The sequence below is a fragment of the Tupaia chinensis genome, unplaced genomic scaffold (genome assembly GCF_000334495.1).
Source record: "Tupaia chinensis unplaced genomic scaffold, TupChi_1.0 Scaffold142262_1, whole genome shotgun sequence".
In the NCBI taxonomy this organism is placed as follows: Eukaryota; Metazoa; Chordata; class Mammalia; order Scandentia; family Tupaiidae; genus Tupaia; species Tupaia belangeri.
Window position 1 is genome coordinate 33,076 of NW_006202111.1, and position 24,510 is coordinate 57,585.

At 38.0% G+C, this 24,510-nt stretch overlaps 1 protein-coding gene and 1 pseudogene across 1 annotated transcript in view; both read right to left on the bottom strand.

Moving 5' to 3' along the window:
* Positions 1-1,079: 1,079 nt before the first annotated feature.
* LOC102484716 (transmembrane protein 69 pseudogene) lies at positions 1,080-9,060 on the bottom strand (annotated as a pseudogene).
* CUNH12orf54 (chromosome unknown C12orf54 homolog) overlaps positions 8,938-24,510 on the bottom strand; it is a 17,068-nt gene continuing 1,495 nt past the window's right edge. Inside the window, exons 3-9 of the mRNA XM_014582096.1 lie at positions 22,213-22,243; positions 21,686-21,724; positions 15,046-15,078; positions 13,836-13,860; positions 11,849-11,897; positions 10,227-10,451; positions 8,938-9,148 (exon numbers count right to left, since the gene is read on the bottom strand). Of these exons, the coding sequence (XP_014437582.1) occupies positions 10,310-10,451; positions 11,849-11,897; positions 13,836-13,860; positions 15,046-15,078; positions 21,686-21,724; positions 22,213-22,243 (319 nt within the window). The 3' untranslated portion in view covers positions 8,938-9,148; positions 10,227-10,309. The remainder of the gene's footprint in view (positions 9,149-10,226; positions 10,452-11,848; positions 11,898-13,835; positions 13,861-15,045; positions 15,079-21,685; positions 21,725-22,212; positions 22,244-24,510) is intronic.

Consider the following 24,510-nt stretch of genomic DNA (forward strand, 5'->3'; position numbering starts at 1 on the left):
ATTCTCAGCTGGATTGGTCTGAGAAGTATTTCATGTTGGGTAAATTCTCTTTATAAGCCAAATGATATATAGCAATCAAATGTTTAAAAAAATAAGAAGAATAAAAAATAATAAAATAAGGCAATAGCAAGTATATCAACAGAAAATGGTTTGTATATGATCAGATAAAGAAAAGCTTCAGTATTTTCTAAACTAAATGATACATTTCCACCTTTGACTTCTGTGATTCTGTTTGGCAAGAAATAAAGAAATAAATAAAAGTTGCATGTAAGAGAAAAAAGTAAAAAACCAAGTTAAAAAACAGATTAATACCAAGATACTGAATATATCTTCTATCTGCATGTCTGTTTGTCTTCTAGTACTTGGGAAGTTCTCAGCAATTGTTTTTGTTTGTTTGTTTTTATCTTTTTAAAATTTTTTACATTTTTAAAGACAATTAAAACATTGAAATATTTAAATGGATGACTATATAATTAATTTAAAAGACTGCATGTAATTAACCTAATATAACATGAAAAGAAATAGTTAGGGATTTTCAATCTCTTGTTCAAGTAATTCCTATGAAATAACAATTTCTAGAATTGATAATATTCTGTAAAGAAGAAACTACCTTTGGTAGGGAAAAGAGCCAAACAGAATTAGAAAAAGGTGATGCTAAAATGCAACCTTACAAGTAAAGTAGCCAACATGCTAATGTTTTCAATAAAGCAGTTTTTAATGAGAAAGAGAGATATATATTTCTTTTCCCTTTTTTTAAGAATTATTTTTATTTAACTTCATTTATTTATTTATTCATTTTTAATTTGACAAGAGAGGTACAGAGCAAGAGAGAGAGAGAAGGAAAGTGAGAAAGCAAGCTGCCAGGTCTAAGACTTGAACCACAATAGTCTATGTGGAAGACCAAAGTCCCCAACCACCACACCACCTGCTGGTCCCAAGAGAGATGTATTTTTCAGTGGGGTCTCATCATGATCCTCCTACCCAAGCCTGCTGGCCAGCCAGGACCACAGGTTCGTGCTACCTTGCCCATGCAGTGGAACCCTTCTGCTAGTGCCATGATGGCTGACTCCAAAGTCATTTTATTCTACCTGATGAAGTCTCTTGGGTCCTTTGTCTGGATAAATGTTTAACTACTAAAGTGATTGCAAATGAAAAAAAAAAAGGTTACTAAAATGACTACTATATGCAGGGTTTTGAACCAGTTGGGATGATGTGGCAAGAGGAAAAGTTCAATGCTATCCCCAAATCTATTACTACCATGACTATAACTTCACTGAGACTTTCAGAAATAAGGAAGGCAAACCATGAAAACACAGCAGGAGCCGTACTATTAGCTAAATTAAGGAAATCTGGTTTGGCTGGACTGCCTTCTGGCAGAGCAAAATCCCACCTGACTCATCCCAAGAAAGATAGGAAACTGACTCCACAAGCCATCTGAGTTAAAGCTAGTACCAGGACCTAAGTCTTTTTTTTTTTTTTTTTTTAAGAGAGTTTTTCTATAGGGGGCTTGCCCTGGCCAGAGAAACAGAGACAGAAAGCAAGAAATCACCCTCCAGAGGGGATGGCCATGCCACAATCCCTTCTCCTACATTCTCCTCTCAGGATTTTGGGCACACACACACACACCTGCCTGGTGCGTTTTAAGCTGTCAGGTCTGGTACTTGAACAGCGGTCGACTATGTGGGAGTTCAGCAATGTAACCATTAACGCCATTTGCTGGTCCCTGGGATGTAAATCTCTGTCATCACCATGACCACTGGTGGAGCAATGAAGGGGATCAATCCTGCCAGAGTTATGCATAATGCTGGCTTTGGGCTATCAGGCAAATAAGTGATGGTGTTTGGTGGCTGGATGGAAGCACTGCCTGCTTCTGCTTCTTAAAGCTGCTTGGGGATGTATGATAGCATTGTGTCTTGCTCATACACACTGGCAACAGTGAGAGGAGCCGAGGCCATGGCAACAAAGTGGAAGAGTTCTCCCGGAAAGATGTCTTGAGAGTAAGTTTATCTATTTTCTTGCTGACTCCTAGTCCCATTACTGAAAGGTACTTCAACATCTTTGCAGATGCTCGAGAAAACTTCTGGATGAGATGAAATGATGACTTTATAAAAAATCTTGTTCAGGAAGGGGCCACGTGATTCTGGTTAACATTTTTACAGCTAAATGAAGAGGCTGATTCAGAAGCATGTTGTTGACAGTGATGAACCGGGAGATGGAAAGCTGAGCTGCCAGAACAGCCAAGGACTTAGGAAAAAGTCAGCAATTATTTTATTAGGTATGCTTTCTGTGCTTATATTTTCTCTTCTTCTGGAACTCCCATCATATGAATATCTGTTCATTTAATGATGTACGCTATGTCTCATAGGCAGTCTTCACTTTTGTTATTCTTCCCTTCTTTGTTTTTCTCCCCTCTGACTGGGTGTTTCAAAAGAGTTATCTTCAAATTCAGAGATTTTTGTTTTACTTTGTTTTTATCTAGTCTGCTACTGTAGGTATCTATTTATTGTAGTACATGTGTGCGTGTGTGTGTGTGTGTGTGTGTGTGTGTTTTGATAGGGTGTTTCTGTGTTGTGATACTCCTATTTCAGCCTCCTGAGTACATGCCATGCTACCCAACTCTTTCACACAGGTATTGCTATATTGCCCACAATGGCCACATGCTTATGATCCTCTTGCCTCAACCAGTAACTGGGATTACAGACAAACACCACCACTCATGGCTCTCAGGAATGACTGAGAATTGAACTGCAACCTGCTCTGTGCTCTCAGCCTGCTAAGCAACAGTGTCCTGCATAGCCCATTGTGGCCAATCTTGTTTTATTTTTTTATTGTATTCATTAAATTCTTAAACTCCAATACTTATGTTTGGTTCTTTTTATAATCTTTATATTTTATCACATTTCTCATTCATTTTTTAAATTGTTAATTTATTTTACATTCATTTCCTGTACATCATTATAGCAAACAAAATGAGATTTACCATCCAGAATACACTGTATATTGGCTTAATCAAGGATATTACCATACATGTTATCATCAACAAATAATTTTCCATTTCTTGTTTCTTACATATTTTTATATATGTGTGTGTGTGTGTGTATTTTACTCCTATTTCTGACCCTTTGTCCTTTCCCACCCACCTCCCACACTAGCTCTGGTATCTACAGTTGCTTTCCATGTCTGTTTTTTTTTTTCAGATTTTATTGATTCACAAAATACCTTAATTAATCTAACTACTTTCCATAGTAATTTAAACTGATGTATACATATCCATGAACACATGTCTGACTTTAGGCATGAAACTGAGTAGAATGAATATAATATAAAATAGCAACTAGCTGAGACTATATAGCTTACTGCAGTCATTAAATAGGTATTTTTAATGTATTTTTTTAATTTCAAGAAAAGCAGTTTTAGCTTTAATAAGTCAAAATCTAAAAAAGGTTAAAAGAAATTTGCTTAGGACTTAAAACCAGGAAAAAGGTTAGGATTCTGTTCAAACAGTGGGTAGATGAACCTATTGAAGGCTCAAGAGAAGGAAAAAAAATCTTTTTCTTTTCTTATTCTTTTTTTTTTTTGGAGAGGTTTTTGCTACAGGGCGTGTGTGCTCGCCAGACAGACAGAGAGAGACATAGAGACAGAAAGTGAGAAATTACCCCCCAGGAGGGATGGTCATGCCGCAATCCCTTCTCCTCCATTCTCCTCTCAGGATCTTGGGCACACATGCACACGCACCCGGCGTGAGTTTTAAGCCACCGGGTCCGGGATGCGAACTGCGGTCGACTACGTGGGAGTCTAGCGACATAGCCATTACGCTAACTGCTGGTTCCCCAAGAAAAAAAATCTTTAAATCTGGGAAACAAAGCATAGAAGAAAACCAGTAATGTCAAAAGTCATAAAATTCTATTTCACCAATTTTGTTTCATATAATTAATCTCTCTTCTGTTGAATTTGCAGTGTTACTGTGATCCAATCTTTCCATTCAGACTCTGGAAGTTAACATTCAACTCTGGACTAGTCCCTGCCATTAAGCTGACCATTTTCTTGGTTGTTTTTTTTTTTTGTACTCTTATTTCTGTGTGTCCAACCTTAGTTTTCCTGGTGTAGCACTCCTTTTAGCACTTCTTGAAGAGCTGGTCTGGTGTTGGTAAATTCTTTCAGGTTTTGTTTATCTGAGAATATTTTTGTCTTTTTTTCTCATATGAAGATAATCTTGCTGGGTATAGTATTCTTGGTTGAAATTGTTTTTTGGCTGTGCCTTAGAGATGATCTTCTTGGGTTGATTCTATGTGGGTTCAGTTCTTTGTATTTCTTGGGTCTGGGTATTTAAATGCCTCTCTATATTTGGAACGTTTTCTTCTAGGATTTCACGGAATAGATTATCAATGCCCTTATTAGTTTCTTTACTTCTGGGATACTGATTATCCAGAAGTATGAGCATTTAATGGTATCTAGTAATTTCTCATGTATTATGCTCATTTTGGGGGGTTATTTTCTCAGTCTTATTGGTGAAATTTTCTAGGTCAGAGATTCTGTCTTCTATATCTGAGATTTGATCTTCCATATGATCTAATCTACTTTTAATACTTTCAAGGAAGGTTTTGATTTCCTGTATTACAGCTTTCATCTCTAACGGTTCCATTCAATTCTTTTTTATGGTGTGTATTTCCTCTTTCAGATCATGCAAGAATTTCCTCACTTCCTGGAAGTCATTGTCTCTTTTTTCCTGTATCTTCTGGAGTATGTTGTCTCTCTTCTCTTGCATCTCTGTTAGCTTTGTCACTATGGATATTCTAAATTCTTTATCTGACATTTCTACAAATTCCATTGTACTGTTTGTGGATAATGAAAAGTTATTCTTTTCCCTTGAGGGAGAGATTTTTTTTTAGTTTCTCATATTTCTGGTGGTGATTTCTGGTCACCTGATAGATTATACATTATTTCCTAATTTTTGAAGTTAAATCTGAGCACTCAGAGGTGTGCAGGAAGGGGTGATCTGTGCTCCTTCTGCCATTCTGTTTTTCTTCCTCTGTGTAGCAGATTCATTGGGAATTGAGGATTACTCTAACACTGAAAATATTCAGATATTTGCTTACTGTGGACCCATCCCTGTCTAGATACTCAGTGTGTGGAAGCTGAGCAGTAAAGTGAGAAAGGTAAAAGAAAAAGGGAAAGGAAGAGAAAACAAAGAAAAAAGAGAAAAGACAAAGACAATGAAAAAAGGAAAAAAATTTTAAAAGCAAAAAATAAAAATCATATGGCTTGCTTTCAAGTCATCCAAAAGGGACCACTCACAGTTCAAATGTAAATGGTTTCTGAATAGGGCCTGTGATTTGCCTGCGGTATGTGGGAGGGGAGAGAAGTGAGAATTAGCAAGTTAAAGGAGAGTCAGAAAGCCAAGAAGAACTTTATATTAAAAATTAAAAAAAATATAGAGACAGAAAGAATACAGAGGATGCTCTATCTGTCTAGATCTTGGGATCTGGAGGGTAAAATCTGAGCAGAAAATCTTCAGTTGTGCTGGTCCCTGAAAGGGGCTGCTCACAGTTTAAATGTAGATGGTTTCTGAAAGGGCCCTCAATTTGCCTGTCCTGTCTACATCTTGGGGTCTGGCGGGTGAAATCGGAGCAAATAAATCTTCAGTTGTCCTAGTTCCTGAAAGGAACCATTCACAGCTCAAATGTAGAAGGCTTCTACATTTCTCATTCATATTATAGTTAGGTTTTCTGATTTCCTTGAATTACCTATCTATATTCTCTTGTATTTCACTGAGTTTCCTTTAGATTATTATTTTGAATTCCTTTTGAGGTAATTCATAACTTTCCATTACTGTGGGGTTTGTTAATGGAATGTTATTGTGCAGCTTTGGTTGTGTCATGTTTCTTGGATTCCTGCATTGATTTCTGTGTATTTGGTGGCAATACCCCCTCTTCCAAACTTTACAGAGTAGTTTACATACAGAAAGACTTTCGCTTTCAGACGGGCCTTAATGTGCTAGTTGGGATGGGCATGGCAATCTAGTTCTTAGTAGGTGTGGTGGTATCGCCTCTGTGTACCTCTGTTACGCTTCATAGAATGAGACATCATGTAATGGTGACTCTGAACTTTGGGGTGGTGGAAGATGGCAGTTACTCAGATTCTTATGAGACCAGATGTAGTGACAAGAAGATCCTCAGAATGGTGTGTGTGTGGGAGAGATCCCTTATAGAAGCCTGGTCACGCCATAATCCAGTTTTCCTCCATTTCTTTACTCTGTCAGGATTCTGTGCATGCATGTTGCCACTAAACTGGGATTCAAACCTGGGTCAGCCATGTGGGATCAGCTCCCTCTATATAACACTTAACCACTAAACTGTGAGGCTGACTTGTGCCATCATTCTTTGGTCTCTTCTCTCTGTAGCACAAAGGATAAGGTACCTTCCTTACCCTATCTCTGAATCAGGCTTTATTCTGATATATTCCGATTCCTTTAAATGGAAAATAGTATTTAGAAAATAAGACATGGGTGCTAGATAATCTTATTGGTACTGATGCATCATTGTCTCTAGAACCACTTACCAGACAGAGTGGGAAAAAAAAATGTGTATGCACACACACACACACACATATATACATATAATTGCACACATAGATATTCTACCTTTGCATATTTGGTATTTCACTTTCTAATAGAGAGAAACCTGGCTCATATTTGGTTTTATATTATTTGTCAAATTTTAAAATACATAGAAAGGCATTTCAGATTGTCTGACCTATACCAGTGAGAAACCTATTATCAATATTTGTTTACAATTATTATAATTTTAGAATGAAGCAAACTTCATTTTTAGAAGGGCTACATATTTCCAGAAAAATTGAGAATATTGTAAGAGTGTTCGTATACCTTGCATCCAGTTTCATCTGTTATTAATTATTTCATCTATTATTAATATTACATTGATATGATACTGGCTATGGTTTTAATATTTATCCCCTACTAAATGCACATTGAAACTTAATCCCCATTGTAACAGTATTAAGTGGTGAGGCTGAAGATTTGACGAGGTCATGAGGGTTCCACCTCATGAACAGATTAACTATTCATACATGAATGGATTGATGGGTGAGGATGGATTATTCTAAAAGCAGACCTCTCATTATATCTTTGGATCTTTCAATTTATGCTCTAGAGTGCAGAACTTCAGTATATATTGAGCAGGGATATATACAGTATTTGTCTTTCATAGTCTGACTTAGTTCTCTTAGCATTGAATCATAAGAATATCAGAAATTCTATGAGAGAGAAGAGGATAGTAGAGAGAAAGTGGGAGGGACTTGGGGAAGAAACTCTAAGCAGATACAAGATTGTAAAGTTCTCTGATGAGAATTATGTATATGGTAAAAACTGTTGTATACTGCATGCATACCTTGAAAAACATATTGTGTGCTATACAGATGTACCATGATTATAAATAATCATAAAAAAGGCAGCTCTGTCTTGCTCTCTGACACATGCTCATTCTGTCTCCTCAGGTAATGCCCTCTGCCATGTTACAATTCAACAAGTTGCTGTGAACTTCTTTGTATTGCTTTTGCTGCATCCCATAGGTTTTAATATGTTTTCATGCTCATTTGTCCTAGAAATTTTTACATTTTATCTTAATTTCCGTAACCCATGGTTTAAATGTAGATGGTTTCTGAAAGGGCCCTCAATTTGCCTGTCCTGTCTAGATGTTGGGGTCTGGAGGGTGAAATCTGAGAAGATAAATCTTCAGTTGTCCTAGTTCCTGAAAGGGAACTCATGGGTTGTTCATGTGTATGATTTTTAGTTTCCATGTACTTACATGGTTTCCAACATGTCTCTTACTAATTATTTCTTTTATTCCACTGTGGTCAGTAAAGACACTTGACATGATTTATATTTCCCTAAGTGTTTTGAGATTTGTTTTGTGGCTGAACATGTGTCCTATATTGGAGAATGATTTGCTGATGAGAAGAATGTATATTCTGTAGCTGTTGGATGGGATGTCTGTTAGTTCCGTTTGGTTTATGGTGCAGTTTAAGCCTAATGTTTCTTTGTTGAAGATGGTCTATCTAATGCTGGACAATTATATTCTTCACATAAATAGAAAGACGATCGTAAAATTTGTATGAGAAGCCAGCCCTGTAGCTTAGCTGTTAAGGGAGCTAAATACTGCATGTCGGCCTGCAGTTCAAATCCCGATCCCATGGCCAGAGAAACATGCTGGGTGCACATGCGCATATCTACTCCAAATTCTGACAAGGTGGAGAAATACAGAAGGAATTGGAGAGTAACCATCCCCCATGTGGGTGCTTTATCCTTCTTCCTCTGTTTCTTTATCATTCTCTGGCAAGTGCATGTATCCTCTGACAAATTAAAAAATACTTTAATTTATTACCATAGTGCATCCTGTTTATTATTTCACTGGTATTGGGACAAATTCTCACCTCTGTGATTAAATATTATGTAGAATAGTTATTTAATATGTTATTTTCATTTGTTTGGATTTTTGTAGAAAGGGAAAAAAAAACTTGATCTTTCCTATTGTGTAATATGTACATTTATGTGTGCGAAGGTCACCATCTTTGACAAATATTCTAAATAGTTCTTCCTTGTAGGAGATATTACTAGACTAGGTGGGCTTTTCACAGGCTGGGGAATAACTGTGTTGGAATGGTAGAGTATGAGATAATTTAGATCATAGGATATTACATATGAAGGTCCACTTCAGCATTTTTCTAGTTATGCTTACCTATTTTATAAAGAAAATAGGAAACAAGAGAGGAAAGAATAACTTAAGAAAACTTAGAATGAATTTATAACTTTATAATGCAGGTCTTCCCACATCTACAGTGCTGATCTCTGAACTAAATGCAGTATCATATGTGGAAATTCAATGACTACATTTCACAACTCAAGAGAACCAAGAGAGCAAGGTCTTTTGTGTCATATTTATTTTATCAGTTGTTTGTTTGCTGGTTTCCTTGCCTTGGCAATTGTGATGTGCTTGGGACTCACTTGATTTCCAAGTTCTCAGTTGTAGCCATAGATGCCGGCATCTTCCTCCGTAGGCACTGCTCCCTCTCCTGGATTCAGTGATGATGTCTGCCTACAGTCTTCTCTTTTTGAGGCAACTGAAGCTGTGCCCTATTTGTCACAAGTCACATGAATGGGAAAAATTTTTATTTCTCTCCCTGCTAGATAGTATACTAGTCAGGTAGCGCTTAAAATAAAAGCAATCCTTGTGATGATACTTCTACCCTCTTGCCCCATCCCTAAACATCCAACATTAACTAAGGGAAGAGATCCATTAGTGGAAGAACACATCCTCTCTTTGTAGTGTTTACTTCAAGATCTTGCTATCTTGTACTTGTGCACATGTTGCACTAAAGAGAAAGGGAGTTTCTTGCCTTACTATCTGAACCAAATCTGGGCTTTGAGGAATGACAGATGTTGTATGAGTGCATGTGTTCATTCAGAAAGATTTAATCTTTTGTGCCAAATATTGGAGTATTTGGGGTATTTTGATGATTTATGGAAGAAATAGAATAAAATACTTGAAAGGATGAAAAAGATACACAGAGTCACTGTATTTGGACACAGGCAGATGAAACCAGTTGTCTTTATTCTTTATTACTCAGAGTCTGTCTTAAAAGGAATTCTTAGTGATCCTTTGGGAGGGCTGTATCGAGGAGGGGACTGGCATAGTTTGTGCCACAGAGCAAGCAAATGAGATTGTCTTCTGCTTTCTGTGGGGCGAGGTGTCAGATGAGCTTAAGGAGCAGGGGAGTTACAATGGTTGAGGAAAATTGCTAGTCACTTAAGCAGTGCCTTTAGGGTCGGCACAATCAAGCACTTTATTAAAGAAAACTCTAGCAAAGGAGAATATTATAGAGATACTATGTTTGACCCTTGATATGGAACTAAGTTCCAAAGGTAATGTAATGCCAGTTTTCATAACACTTTCCAGAAAGAAAATGTGCCTCACATTTATTTGTGTGTTTTTACATTGGCCGCGTTTCCATTTCTCTATCTCACAATTGTCTTGCTCTGATTCCTGAACATTCTACTGAACTATCCATACCCGATGTTCTTAATCTTAATCAGAAGTTCCAAGAGGACCCTCACTGACTTTGCGCTTACTCCTCTCACCCAATTGCCCCTTGTTACTGGAGTGTGCCTATTTGGTGGGGTTCTGTACTGCCATGTTGAAATGAAAACTTACAAGGCCAAGGTTTCTCACTATGGCAGGTGGTCAGGGTGGAGGTTGGGGAAAGGCAGAGGAGTCCTTTTTCTTTGATTATAGAGTTAGGGTCCACGGTAGCTAGCTGATTGACTAGACAGCTGCATCCTCTGTTTACGGGCATGGGCTCCTGATGGCTGATCTTCAGTGCCGAACTGTGATCTTCTCAACTTTGGGGTTGTGTAGAAATCTGGAGGTCTGGTGCTTCTGTACCAAATAAGGAGGTTGTGGATGTGTTAGGGAGAAGGATCCCACCCCTTTGTGCCCCCTCACTGGCTTCCACCATCTTTAGTGATTTTGTTTTCATATTCCACCAGGAATGGGCATCACTAATTCTAGGGGTTGCAACTCCCTGGTGTGACCCACAGGAAAAAGCCATTTCTGGGTGTTAGGAGATGTCATAATCTATCAGAGTTTATATTTCACCAGGAAAATTCCTCCTGTTCACCTCAGAGGAATACCAAAATTAGGTAAGATCATACATCCAAAAAGGTTTTGACCAAGCAAAAGTACACCTCATATGTAAAGGTTTACAATAATTATATTTAGAATTTATGGAAATATGAAGTCACCTGTCAGTTATTCCTTCCATGATTTCAGCATTGAGTGAGTTAATAACTTGCCTCTATTTTATGAGGACAAATTCACTGAGTCAGGGACAAATTCTGGCAGGAATCTAGGGATGTAGGGAGTTTTTCTTCTCCATTTCCTAGCAGGACTGTATCTGGAACATGTCAAATTGATCATTTAAAAAAGGCATCTGTCAATAAAGCCCTCTGAATAACAGGGTGCTGCCATGTTTTTGAATACTTAGTTCTCTGTTTCTCAGTTGTCACAATTGAGTAATTATTTTTAATAGATATTTTTATTGTAGAGTGCATGTGCTCACTGGAGAAACAGAGAGACAGAGAGAGAAAGCGAGAAATTACTCCCCGGGGGATGGTGACACTGTAATCTCTTCTCCTCCATTCTCCTTTAGGGATTTTGTGCCCACATGCATATAAGCCCAGTGTGAGTTTCTAGTGCTGGGTCTGGGACTTGAACTGTGGTCACCTATGTGGGAGTTCAAGGCCCCAACCACTATGCTACCTGCTGGTCCACAAAGTCATTCTTAATGTCTAAACTAAACCTCTGGTGTGGTACCCTGCTCTTTTTCCTCCTTGTCTTGTTCTTACAGAAAAAAAAATGTTAAGGCATCAGATTCTTAAACTTTAATAAATTTTCCTTATAATCTTCTTCTTTGACACTTATTCATGGATTTCCTTTCCTATCTATAATTCTTTTTATGTTCCCTTATCCTCTCAATTGAATGACGATAACTCAAAATCTTTTATGGTGTAGTCCAGGGCTAATCCTAAGAGTCCAGGGATTTCTGATGGGGATGAGGATATAGGAGGAAGCGCTGGCTCTAAAGAGCCATCAGTTGACCAGCCTTTGAAAATGGCTGTGGTGATGGGGTTCCTCTGGTTCTTTAGAGGAGATTTGTATTGAAAACATAGGCTTCTGAAGGCTCAAGGCTTAGAGCGAGTCGTATTCCTGGTCAGTACAGCCATATCCATGTGGATGTCATCTCCTTGGGGGACTATTAGAATATGACCACTTACCCTGTCCTGGGTGCAGATGACATGGGTGTCGCAGAGCAATTGCTCATCCCTGAGGTGAATGCAAGAAAGAGTCATTCTGTTATAGGGATCTTGGAAATGTCTCCCCATTTTTCAAGCTCAGAACCCTTGTTTGGAGTATAGCCAGTGAGAGAGGAGGGACCAGACTTGTGGGGACACCAAGTACCTACAGGTCTGTCACAGAGGCAGCAGCACAATGTGGCACCAGATATTTGTCCACCTGTGGGGGAAATTCTGAATACGTTGGCCATAGAGCATTGCCACCAGAACTAATCCCTGGTCTCTTGTTACCTCCCCTTTTTACATGGAAAATGAATATATAAGACTTGAATTCTCATCTCAGCCTGAATTTCACTTCATGCCCCCATTTTCAGGAGTCAGAAAACAATAATAATATTTAGATCCTAAATCCATATTTTTACAGCCTGAGTGTTCTCAGAACCCTGTAGTGGCTTGTTTGGAAATCAGGCTTCTTTGGGTAGAAGAGAACATCCTTCAAGCAGAGGGAAACTTGGCCTGTTAGCCCTTTAGCCCTTAAGGATTGACATTCAAGAAAAGTTTCCTCTGTTTTTCACAATGGAGTCTCCAGGCCTCACTTTCTTATTCTGAAGTAAAGGTGATTTACTGCACTTGGAGAAAGATCACAGGAGGTCTTTTCCAGACTGCTGTTATTTAAAGGTTTTCAAGAAGATTTGTACTCCTATGAACTTTGTGGAGGTGCCAATACTGGTGTTAGCACTCAGAGAGATCCCAAAAGTAGTCTGGATCTCCTTTAGATTCACCCTTCCTCCAGCTTTCTGCACTCACAGCTGAAGTCCCTTCAACCCTAACATGGGGTATGATGGTTCCTGAATTAAATCTCACTCCATTCTCACATTAGAGAATCTCTCTTGGGGTTTGGTCATATACATCCTTGATAATCAAAGTGTGATCTATAAACCAGTAGCTTTGGCAACATATAAGAGCCTGTTAGGGATACAGAATCTCAGAATTGCAAGTGTACTCTAGCTACTGAATAAGAATCTGCTTTATAAACAAATGATCTGTGTGATTTGTATATTGAGAAGTCTTGACTTAGAAGTTCTTTCTTGTATTAGTGGAGGAAGGAATGCCAGATAGAGCTTTCTTGTGGTTACTCTAGATTTCTGGGTATTTTAAGTATTTTCCTGAAGCTAGAATTTGTATGTGGGCATTTGAACACTTTAACTTAAAAACTTTGAATAATCATCTCATTCTGTCCTCACTATTCCATCCTCTGCTAAGACAGGCCAACAGAGCTGGGGAGCTGACCCTCTGCGCTTGCTACCTGTCCTCTACCGAAAGAAACCTTGAGTGAGTGTTGAGAGTCCCTTCAGGACAACAGTCATTCCAAGGAGAAAGGGGCTCTTCCATCCCTGTTCAGATGCTATAGACTGAATGCTTTGTTCTCTCCAAATTCATATATTAAAACCTAAACCCCAACTTGGTAGTATTTGGAAGTGGTACCCTTGGGAGGTGGTTATGTCATGAGGGCAGAGCCCTCATGAATGAAATTAGTTGTCCTATAAAGGAGAACCCAGAGAACTCCTTGCCCTTTCTGTCATGTGAGGACACAGCAAAAAAGACAGCTATCTATGAACAGGAACTGGTTCCTCGCCAGATACCACATCTGCTGGTACCTTGATTGTAAACTTCCCAGCTTCAGAACCAGTAATAAATAAATAACCTTATTTGTTATCTATAAGGCACCCAGTCTATGATATTCTGCTATAGAAGTCTGGACGGCTAAGACACAAGATAACTGGACTGGGAAGAGAAGAGACCAGTAGTGGTCATTGAGATTTTAAGAAAGTTAGTGCTCAGTTTTGTTGAAGGAAGAGAGCAAAGGGACTTGGACCTCAACTCTAAGCCAATGAAAGATCCTAAAGGAGATTTTAGGATAAACATCCTCCTGTTTCTTCATCTAAGCCTTGCAATACCTCTCTTTTACCTCGAATCCGAGCATCTTCCTGCAGCTGGAAAATAATGAGAAATTGGAGAGTCAGAGACCGGGAACTTGTCTCTGTTCCTTTAGTCTACCAGTATAAATTAGGTCTAATTAGGATATCTATTTGAGAAATAGTGATTTTTGGGGGAATGGAACTAAATTCTATGTTTCTTTTTAACTTTTTTTTATTGTTTTATTTACATTTAATCACTGTATATCTCTACATCCCCCCCCCCTCGGACGAAAAATTCTGTTTCTTAAAAGTAGACTTTGTATTGTCTTTGTATGTCTCTCACCAAACCACTTAAGATAATGTACATGAATAGGCTCAATAAATGTTTGTTGAATAATGAATGAATAAATAAATAGGAGTAAGCTGTGGCCTCTTTAGGGGAGGGAGACACTCAATTCATTCCATGTAGTCCTAACTACTCATACATGACTTCACTTCTTTTATTTTTTCTGGTCTTTGTGCTATACCTTTTCTGGCCCCTTTTGCCCTCATCATTGGCTCTCTAGAGTGAAAACTTTAGTACTTGTAAAGGACCTTACAAAAATAATCCTGGGGCCAGCAGCTGGCATGGTAATTAAGGGTGCTGAACTCCCACATGGGTGTCTGCAGTTCTAGTCCCAGACCTGGAGGCTTGCTTTCTCAGTTTCTCTCTTTTTCACTCTCACTCTCACTTTGCCCCTCACTGGTAAAATTAAATAAATAAATAAATAAATAAAGTTCAATAAAAGAATTCTTTAAAAACTTATCCTTCCTTTCCCAGAGTAAATAGCTGTAATCGATCCACTTTGGGGCCACCCTGAGTCCCTGTGAGTCAACTAGATGGTTTTTCTACATTAGAATGTTCGGGTGTTGGGTCTATATTTGTTTAATCAGAAAGAAAGCACATTCTATGTATGTCTACCTCTCCTTGCTATCTTTTGCATTTCATGTAATTACATGGAGTATTCTTGCTGAGAGAAGTCCTGGTAGATATAATTTTCTCTCTATAGTATACATTTCTGGAAGAAGATTATTAGGCATCTTCTTGCTTAGCTTCTCAGAGTGACAAATCAACACTACTCTTTAAATGGAAAAATCACTAGATAAATAAATGAAGCTAAAATGTTGGTAAGAATCGACATCTCAGTAGGGTATAGAAAAAATGGGATTGAAGGCTCGTGATGAGGTTGGGAAAATGAGATAATTAAAATTTAATCTCACCTCCTTTTGTATATCCTTAAAAGCTGTCAGCACCTGATAAAATACAAAAACATAGAAAAGTAGATATTAGACTATCACTTTATTACAAAGAGATTTCTGTAGAGAGAACAAACTTACCTAACTTTTTAGCCATTAGGCTGTAGAGCATAAATGCCCAGAAACTGTGGCTTTCTAGCTTAAGCCATAAATTCTCTTCAGCTTCTACTCTACATGTCTTGGGACTGTCATTTCTCTGTATGGTAAATGGGTGAAGTGCAGTAAAGTATTTAAAAAGTTCTGGACTTGGCCAACCCATGGTGTGGTGGCTAAGGCCGCTGGATCCCACATGGCTCATTGTATGGTTCGAGGCCCAGACTGGTAATGTGGAAACACATGCCAGATCCATGTGTGTCCAAAATCTTGAAAAGAGAGAGAAAAAGGATTAGGGCATGACTATTCCCCATGGGGGTTGCTTTCTCACTTTCCCTCTTCTCTGTCTCGCCAGTGAGCACATGTACCCTCTGGCAAGTAAGTAAGTAAGTAAGTAAGTAAGTAAATAAATAAATAAGAGATTTAGGTTTTGAATAGAATGTATAATAAAACTGACTATTTCACTTCTGTTTAATCAGTGCTTGTCCTAAAGCTAAGCATAGCTGTACAAATCAATGTATATTTGAATTAGTTTATAATATACTGGAGGGCATCTCCAAATATTAATGAAGATACAGAACAGCTGGAACTCTTATACATTGTTGGAGGGAGTGTAAGATCATTTAGGTTTTGAATAAAATGTATAATAAAACTGACTATTTCACTTCTGTTTAATCAGTGCTTGTCCTAAAGCTAAGCATAGCTGTACAAATCAATGTATATTTGAATTAGTTTATAATATACTGGAGGGCATCTCCAAATATTAATGAAGATACAGAACAGCTGGAACTCTTATACATTGTTGGAGGGAGTGTAAGATCACATAATAATTTTGGAAAACATTGTTGCAGTTTCTTATAATATTAAATATATAACTATTCTATCACTCAGTCATAGATAAATATGATGACTGTTGGAACTCAGAGTTGCACCATTTGGGAGAAAATGTGAAAATTTTAAGACAGATGGCTGTATCTCATTTGGTGGAAATATAGTTATTTTAGATATTCATGAATTTCAATTTGTGTGCAAGGGTGCAATGGAAGGCGAATAGTCAAAGGGACAGTCAGTGCCTATTATCAATTTATTGCCTCTCAGGATGGTCTTCTGATCCTTACACAATCAACTCACTTGTGAGCTTATGCAATAATTATAAGGACATGAAAAAATCATTCTTATGTAGAACGTTGTGGTTAATATATTCCCTTCTGTGAAAGTGATAAGAAGTATCATTAAACATCGCAGGATAAAAAAATCACAGAGTATTACTCACTTCATATATTGTTCAGTGGCAGCTGGCAAGAGAGGCTCTGGAAATTTCACTTATTTTTAATTTAAAATATTTAACAAACAATCTTTTCTTGCTCATTTCCACATGAGAAACTGAGACTGTAAAATCATCAGTTATCCTTTAAGTCTTACCATCCTGTATGTTCTAAAATCATCAGTTATCCTTTAAGTCTTACCTCTATCCGAGAGTTTCAATGTACGTGGCAACTAGAATGTCAAGATTGGAATACTGAAGTAGCTGATACTTGTGAAAAGACTTCTATAAATTCCCAAGCAAACATCTGTGTTCTACTAAAGTTCTCAACACTTTTATCTGGGTACCTTATGGGCATAACAAGCTTCTACACTCATGTGTCATTCAAACATGAAGTGAAACCTCACACTGTCATGTATGAAATTTGACCACTTTGTCATTTTCAGATGGCTGGGAAACCAAGGACATTCTGTCAAAGTAAACAAGAATCAGCTTTTGTAGAATTAGAAGAAGCTACTCGAAAAATTCATTGAAGTTTTTTTAAAAGCAATTTACAATGTAGGGCTCAATCATGTAGATTCTAAGACTTATTGCTTGTGATATTGCTTCTGTTAGAAGACCGAAGGCAAGAGTCTCTGTGATGGCCTAATGAGCCTATTTTTCATTTACTATTTTTAAAAGTTTATTAGATTCTTCCATTATCAAGAGAGAAAGAGTAGAGCCTCCAACAAAGTCCTGATGCCATGATCTACTCCCAGCTGCTGCCAGCCCCAGAATCTGGGCACATAGTACCCACTATACTCAGGGAGTGCTCTAGATGGGAACCTGGGACTGTCCCATGTGGGTCAGCTTCACAAAGCAGCGTGCTTCACTGCTGTGCCACTGTCTGGGCCCCTAGTTCTCATTTTCATCTTAGAGTTTTCAGATCCCCAAACATTCTTTTGATAGAAATCATTGATTTCATCCATTATAGAACAGAATTAGAATGTCTTTTACAGAAGAAGATTTTGTCTCGGAGTACACAATTTCTGAGGTATTGCTTCCTTGAAGTGAAATAAAAATACAGTCTTTTTTCCTAAACATAAGAAGGATGGTTCTTCACTTACAAAGCCGATTTTTTTTTTTTTTTGCTTTCTTTTCATACTTTAGATTTACAAAGCAGATTTTTTTTTTTGCTTTCTTTTCATACTTTAGAACTCTCCAGTAAATAGCATGTCTGAGTCTCTCAAATCTAATAAATTAAAGAACAGAAAAGCTAGGCATACTGTTCTAGCCATTATTTCCTTTCAAATAATTTTCAATAGATTTGAGAATATGTAGGACAGTCAGAGGCATTAAAAAAAAATGTTGGCAACATCTGATGCCACAGATAGAATCTGGCACTGGTGAAATATCCTAAAGAAAGTCACAGCAGGTAGAACTACCCTAGTAACAATTTCCCATCATCATCATGCAAAGCAGAATGACGTCCTAGCTGGTAAAATTATAGCTGAATGATTTAATTTAATTATTATGGCTTTTAGTGCCCTGATACACACCCTCCGTCCACAGTCAATGGGATAACACCGTTATCTTCTGTGTTACAGGATCCGACCATGTCCTGAGCAAGACCACCAGAAGCAATGAAGCCAGTTGGCAGATTATGCTCAGAAACAAATGCTCACTAGTAATTACATAAAACATAAGTCATTTTTATGAACTCATTTTGGCATTCAAATAGATCAAACTAAACATCTCTGCTCAGCAAATTGATTTTCAAAAGGTCTATTTCGAGACATACTCTTTCTGGAGAGCACAAATTGTTCAGAAAATTATGTTTTCTGATGCAAGAGCCAAGGGACTGGTCAATGTCAGTCAATTTGGCAACTCCAAAAGTAGAATAACTTTCTTTCTGTTCAGAAAGGCAGTAGGATATTTAGCTTTCATAGCAGAATAGCTTCACTTCCTTCTCATCTGAAAGTTAAAGTATACAATACTTTCTCAAGGTATTTGCTAGAAGAAGAAATTTAACTGATTCACTTTGTAGTTCTTACTAAAGAGTGGTCAGAGAAAAACTATTTTTAGGTTTTTGCCAAAGGTCACATGCACTTGCCTGAGAGAGAAAGAGAGAAACATGGAGAGGGAAGGTGAGGAATCACCCATGGGGGTGGGGAAGGTGGCCATGCTGCAATCTCTTCTCTTCTGTTCTCCTCTCAGGATTTGGGGCACACAATCACACGTACTTTGTGTGATTTTCAAGCCATTGGGTCTGGGATTCAAACTGTGGTTGACCTTGAGAAAGTCCAGCTTACCCACTATACCACCTGCAGGCTCTGATTTTTTTTTCTTTTTAATTTTACTTTTGGAAACTTTTGTCTTTGATCAGAAAACTTACAATTACATTCTTTAGGAAATATTAGCTTTATTTTCCTTTTTGCCTTGGCTATAGGAGCTTTGGAACTCAGTTTTATTATTTCACTTAGAAAATATATTTCCTTTAATGGGAGGTATATAATAAAACTTTTATTGTATTTGCATTTATATAAAAAGTAGATTGATATATTTTAGAGATGAATAATATGAATAACAAGTATTTGCTTATTTATATTTTAGGGTCAATTTGTATTTTTAAATTTCCATTAAAATAAACCATACAGACTTCTTTTTCAAGATTTCAGAGTGGATACTTGCTAAAACCACTCCCTTCTCTTCAAATAGAAATCACAGAAATAGCATATAAAATATCTTATACAATAAGTAGTTTAAATCGCTGTTTGACTATCAGGACCAGGCAATTTTGAGAATAGTAGAGTGTCTTATATTAAAGCATTTTATACATTTAAGTAGGTAAAGTAGTAAAAAATTGACATAGAAATATATGACTACATTAATGGGATTTTCAGTCAAAGGTGATTTTAACGGTTCCTCCCCACCATGGATATTTGGTAATGTCTGGAGACATTTTTGGTTATCACAACTGTGGAGAAGGGTTGCTGCTATTATCTAGTGAGTAGAGGGATGATTCTGAACATCCTACCACAGGATAGTCCGTCACAAAAAAAGAGTTATTCAGTCCAAAATGTGAATAGTGCTACAGTTGAGAAACTCTGGAATAGAATGTTCAGAAACAGATCCATGTATATACATATAGGAAATTGGAATATGGTAGAGGAGTCATTGCAAATCAAGGGAGGAAAATGGACTATTCAAAAAACAAGGTTGAGGGGCCAGCAGGTAGTAGTTAAAGGCACTGGACTCCCACATAGAAAGTGACATACAGTCAGTAGAAACCAAACTTTCAGTGCCTTTACAACCATTTAGTTACTTGCTTTCAGTACAGTATTCAATAAATTACATGAGAAATTAAACACTTTGTTGTAAAGCAGGCTATGTGGTCTTGCCCAAGCTAATGTAACACCAAGCTTTAGAAGCTAATGCGAGTATTCTGAGTATGTGTAAGGTAGGACAGGCTAAACTATGATGTTTAGTTAGGTGTATTAACTGCATTCTGAACTTAAAATATTTTCGACTTACAATGGGTTTATTGAGAGTATTCTGAGTATGTGTAAGGTAGGACAGGCTAAACTATGATGTTTAGTTAGGTGTATTAACTGCATTCTGAACTTAAAATATTTTCGACTTACAATGGGTTTATTGAGAGGAGCAAAACTTAAAATATATTCATAAGTAACTTATATTCTTATAGTCAATAGATAAAATGAAAAATTTTTACAAACTGGGGCTAGCAGGTGGTGTGGTAGCTAAAGTTCAGGACTCCCACATGGCAGACAATGGTTTGAGTCCTGGACTTGGCAGCTTGAAAATCATGCCAGACAGGTGGTGACGGCATGACCGAAGTCCAAAGAGGAGGATGGAAGAGAAGGGATTGTGGCATGGTCATTCCTCTCAGGGGGAATGGAAAGAATATCTGTATTTGTTATATTATGATCTGAACGTGTCTGTATATTTTTAAGTTTTGGTTCATAGATAGGTAGAAGATCAGAATTGAGAGGCAGGATATTACAGTGGCCTCTTGGGCCATACTGTCTGGGTTCAAATACCGGTACAAAGATTCAGAGGTTATGTGAGAGATTTTTTAACCTCTTGTGTCTCATTTATAAATGAGATTGCTGATGTTAAGAGTCACTGCCTCCAAAGACTTTTGTGAGAATTAAGAGTTAATCCATTTAAAACACTAGAAATAGTGGCTAACCGGCATGACCGAAGTCCAAAGAGGAGGATGGAAGAGAAGGGATTGTGGCATGGTCATTCCTCTCAGGGGGAATGGAAAGAATATCTGTATTTGTTATATTATGATCTGAACGTGTCTGTATATTTTTAAGTTTTGGTTCATAGATAGGTAGAAGATCAGAATTGAGAGGCAGGATATTACAGTGGCCTCTTGGGCCATACTGTCTGGGTTCAAATACCGGTACAAAGATTCAGAGGTTATGTGAGAGATTTTTTAACCTCTTGTGTCTCATTTATAAATGAGATTGCTGATGTTAAGAGTCACTGCCTCCAAAGACTTTTGTGAGAATTAAGAGTTAATCCATTTAAAACACTAGAAATAGTGGTTAGCCAGTAAGTATTCAATGTATATTTGCAATATATTACTAGAGGCAAATGGAAATAGTTACTACCTCCTCTGTGCTTCGAGGTTTCTAGGTAATATTCTTATTAAACTATGAACCAAACTACTTTGGAATTATTGGTTTATGTTCCTTTCTCTCTAGTTCAGCTGTGAGATTCTTGAGAGAAGAAATGATGTATTTCTTCTGACTTATGGTGGGTAATGTCAAATAGAAGCTGAATTTAATTTAACTTTGCTTACATTTTACTTGTTTAGTTAAGGTCTTTATCTTGATCTAAAGTGACTTTGACATGCAGAGACAAATCAGCCTTCACTGCAGGGTTCAGAGAACAGTTTCATCACACTGAACATGTGAGAAAGGCCAGACCTGTGCTTGCAGGTCTGGGACAATCACTGAGAATTGAGGAATTAAACATGCTTCAAATCAGACTTCAACAAACAGTACCCGTCATAGTTTCAGTCAGGTGAGTGTAGGAAAGGGGCTCTGAGAAGCACAGAGAAGGAGTTCTGAGAGTTTGGACTGAGTGAATAATAGAACAAGATGTGATGGAGTGATCCTTCACCATCAATCAGCAAGCTGCTCACGGAAAGAGAATGAAATGTGCTCCTTTCTTAAGTCCTCTCGCCTGTCTCTCTCTTAGCCATGCTGTCAAAAATGACCCCTCTGTACTCACCTGGTCCCACAGGGTTTCAGTGATCGTTACCTGTCTTCCCTGTTGAAATATGAAAACAAATCTTGGAAACATTATTCATATGAATTAATATATTATGGAATAGGTGGAATAAAATATATTTCCTAGAATGTCACCCCATTTTTCGGGCAGAGCAAAGTATCCTCCAACTCTTAAGTAATTTTTAGCCCATATTTTCTGGTCATTTCTTGATATAGCTAAAGAGTGACAGAAAACAAAACAAAACAAAACAAAAAAACATGTTTACCCATTTTATCACTTCCTGTATAGCCTGCCTGCCCCTGGAGTCACCTGGTGAAGTGCATTGTTAGACAATGACCCTTCAGCTGGTCAAGAGAATGATGAACTATAGAGCCCAAGCCTTCCAAGATATGGAGGCCATACCATGTGAGAAAGGCCAGCTGCCTTGTCAGGCAACTTTTCTGCCTTTTGCCCATGGTCTCTTTTCCTCCCCCTCCTCAAGAACCAGGAGCACCAAAGGAACCAGTGTACTTGGATATCTTACCGACCTGTGGTCCCATAGTCCTTTCTAAGGACGTGCTGAAAAGAAAGGATATAAATCTGATGAGGAGCTGGGAACATAAGCCAAAGGCTTCTAATTTTCTCCTAAAACTCCTAGCAACAATTTCTGAAGTTTCTATATTAAAAATTCAGAAAGAACAGTGAAGGTCTTGCTCTCATATTTCTGGGAGTTGGGACCTTACCAACTACAGTATCTTGGCTTTTGTGATAGCACTTTGAGACGTCTCAGGCACAGAGCAATAGCGTGAAGGTATGGTCATTATCATTAAACCTTACCATTCTCCTGCTTAGTTGTGTCTACTTGCACTTTTTACCCCTTCTAAACTGTCGAACTTCCCAGGTCCCTCTTGAGAAAGCACATCCATTAGAAAACTGCTTCTTTTGTTGTTTCCCATCCCCTAAAATGTATTCTTCTTTTCCTTAATGACCTTTGATGGGGTGAGGATGAGGATGGAAGGCTGAAGGAGTTGAAAAATTTTGCATATTTTCACAGTGTGACTAAATGTCTAATTCCTAAACACTAATTGAATCAGTGCCTGAGTCACCTGGAAGAGGGAGTAGCTGTATACAGGGTTAGACAGGCAGGAGAGAGGGCAAAAATGGGTGAAACTTGGGCAATCTGTCTGATTTATACCCTGAGCAAACCTAGCCTGGATCTTCTGGCCATATGTAGACTTGCATTGGAGTGGCAGACCAAAGGAGATTGGTAACAGACGAGAAAAGGGAAGGGTAGGTCATTACCTCTTAGAATTATTTCTGGAGGGTCCTGGAGTGGGACCCTCAGGAGATATTGGAGAAAAGAGGGAAAATTATGTCTCAGAACCCAAGGACCCTTTTATCTCTAGCTGGGGTTCCTGCTTGTACAGTTTCTGTCATAAAAAGAAACAATAAATCATTCCAAACAAGAGTGGAGAGGTTAGTAACCATAGGATTCTGGGAGTACAGGAGAGCAAATCAGATCCCGAGGGAACATTGATACCAGCATATATCCATTGGGGGAGGGGGGCTCTTGAAGAGCATCAATTCAGAGCAGCAAAGAACAGGCTGGACATCTCCTTGGGGCCATCTATCTGATAGCTTACATCCAGAACTCTGCCACCTAGATTGTTTTTCTGTGGAACCCGAGGACAGCCCTTCCTCATTCCAAATACAAGTCATGCTCTTGATCATGAACATATCCTTACTTTTAAGATTCTCGCCCAAAGTTCCAGACACCTATTCCATGGAGTGGGAAGGAGAAATAAAGTGAAACAGAACTGGGATTCACCTGGAGTTTTGTCCTCCAATCTCCTACAATATAAACACTTGTAAACAGAGGTGGTGAATAAGTAACATATTAGATAAAGGACACTGAAGGAAAGTGTGTGGATGCGATGATACAGAGAGACAGAGGAAGAAATACAGAGAGAGAGAAAGAATGAGGGGAGTGGGAGGGAGAGACAGAGAAAGCATTCAGTTCTAGTGATTTATTACCTGAAATTGGGACAGAAGAAGACTGCACCTTCATTATCTAAACACTGAGGTAGGCATTTTGATCCATTTATTTAACCTCAGAAAATCTTATGAGGGAGGTGTGGGTGGCCTACTTTACCATGTAGCAAACCAGAGCTTTGATATGTAGTAATAGTAGTGAAAAAGCTTGGATTTCAACTCAGGCCCATTTGATTCCATTTTATGTTTTTACTTCTATAAAAGCATGTCAGTTATTGTGTCCCAGTTATTTTTTAGTTGAGTTACCAGAAGCCTAATTACTTCACAGCAGGAAGAATTTGGAACTTAGGGACAGAATAGCCTGAATTGCAGCTTCACTATGTTCTAGTTCCACAACTTTTGACAGGTATATGTGCATGTGAATCTGTTTCTTCATCTATACAACAAAAAGAATGATCCTTATCACAAGGGTTTTGGGAAAGAGCACATGAAAGCCTTTATAAGTTTTAATGTTCATTTCAAACATTATCGTTGATAGTGTTATTTTTATGTCCACTGCCAAAAGCACCGCTTAATGAGCAGAGAAGTCAGGGCTCTGGAGTGATTTATATGCTTCATTGCTTAGATATCCAAGGGACTCCGATATCTACTCACTATTTTCTTCTCAGGGTCCTGCAGTTCTCTAGAAGAAATTCATATTCTTAGAGAAGATTTCAATCTTTTTTCAAGATTGAGTCTTCTCAATTTCTCACTGGTTCTCAGGCTTTTTAGTCTCAGCCAACCATTCTGAGCATTTAGTAAGATAGCAGCCTAAAAACCTACAAATCACTTTTAACATTCCCTCTCTTCCCAAA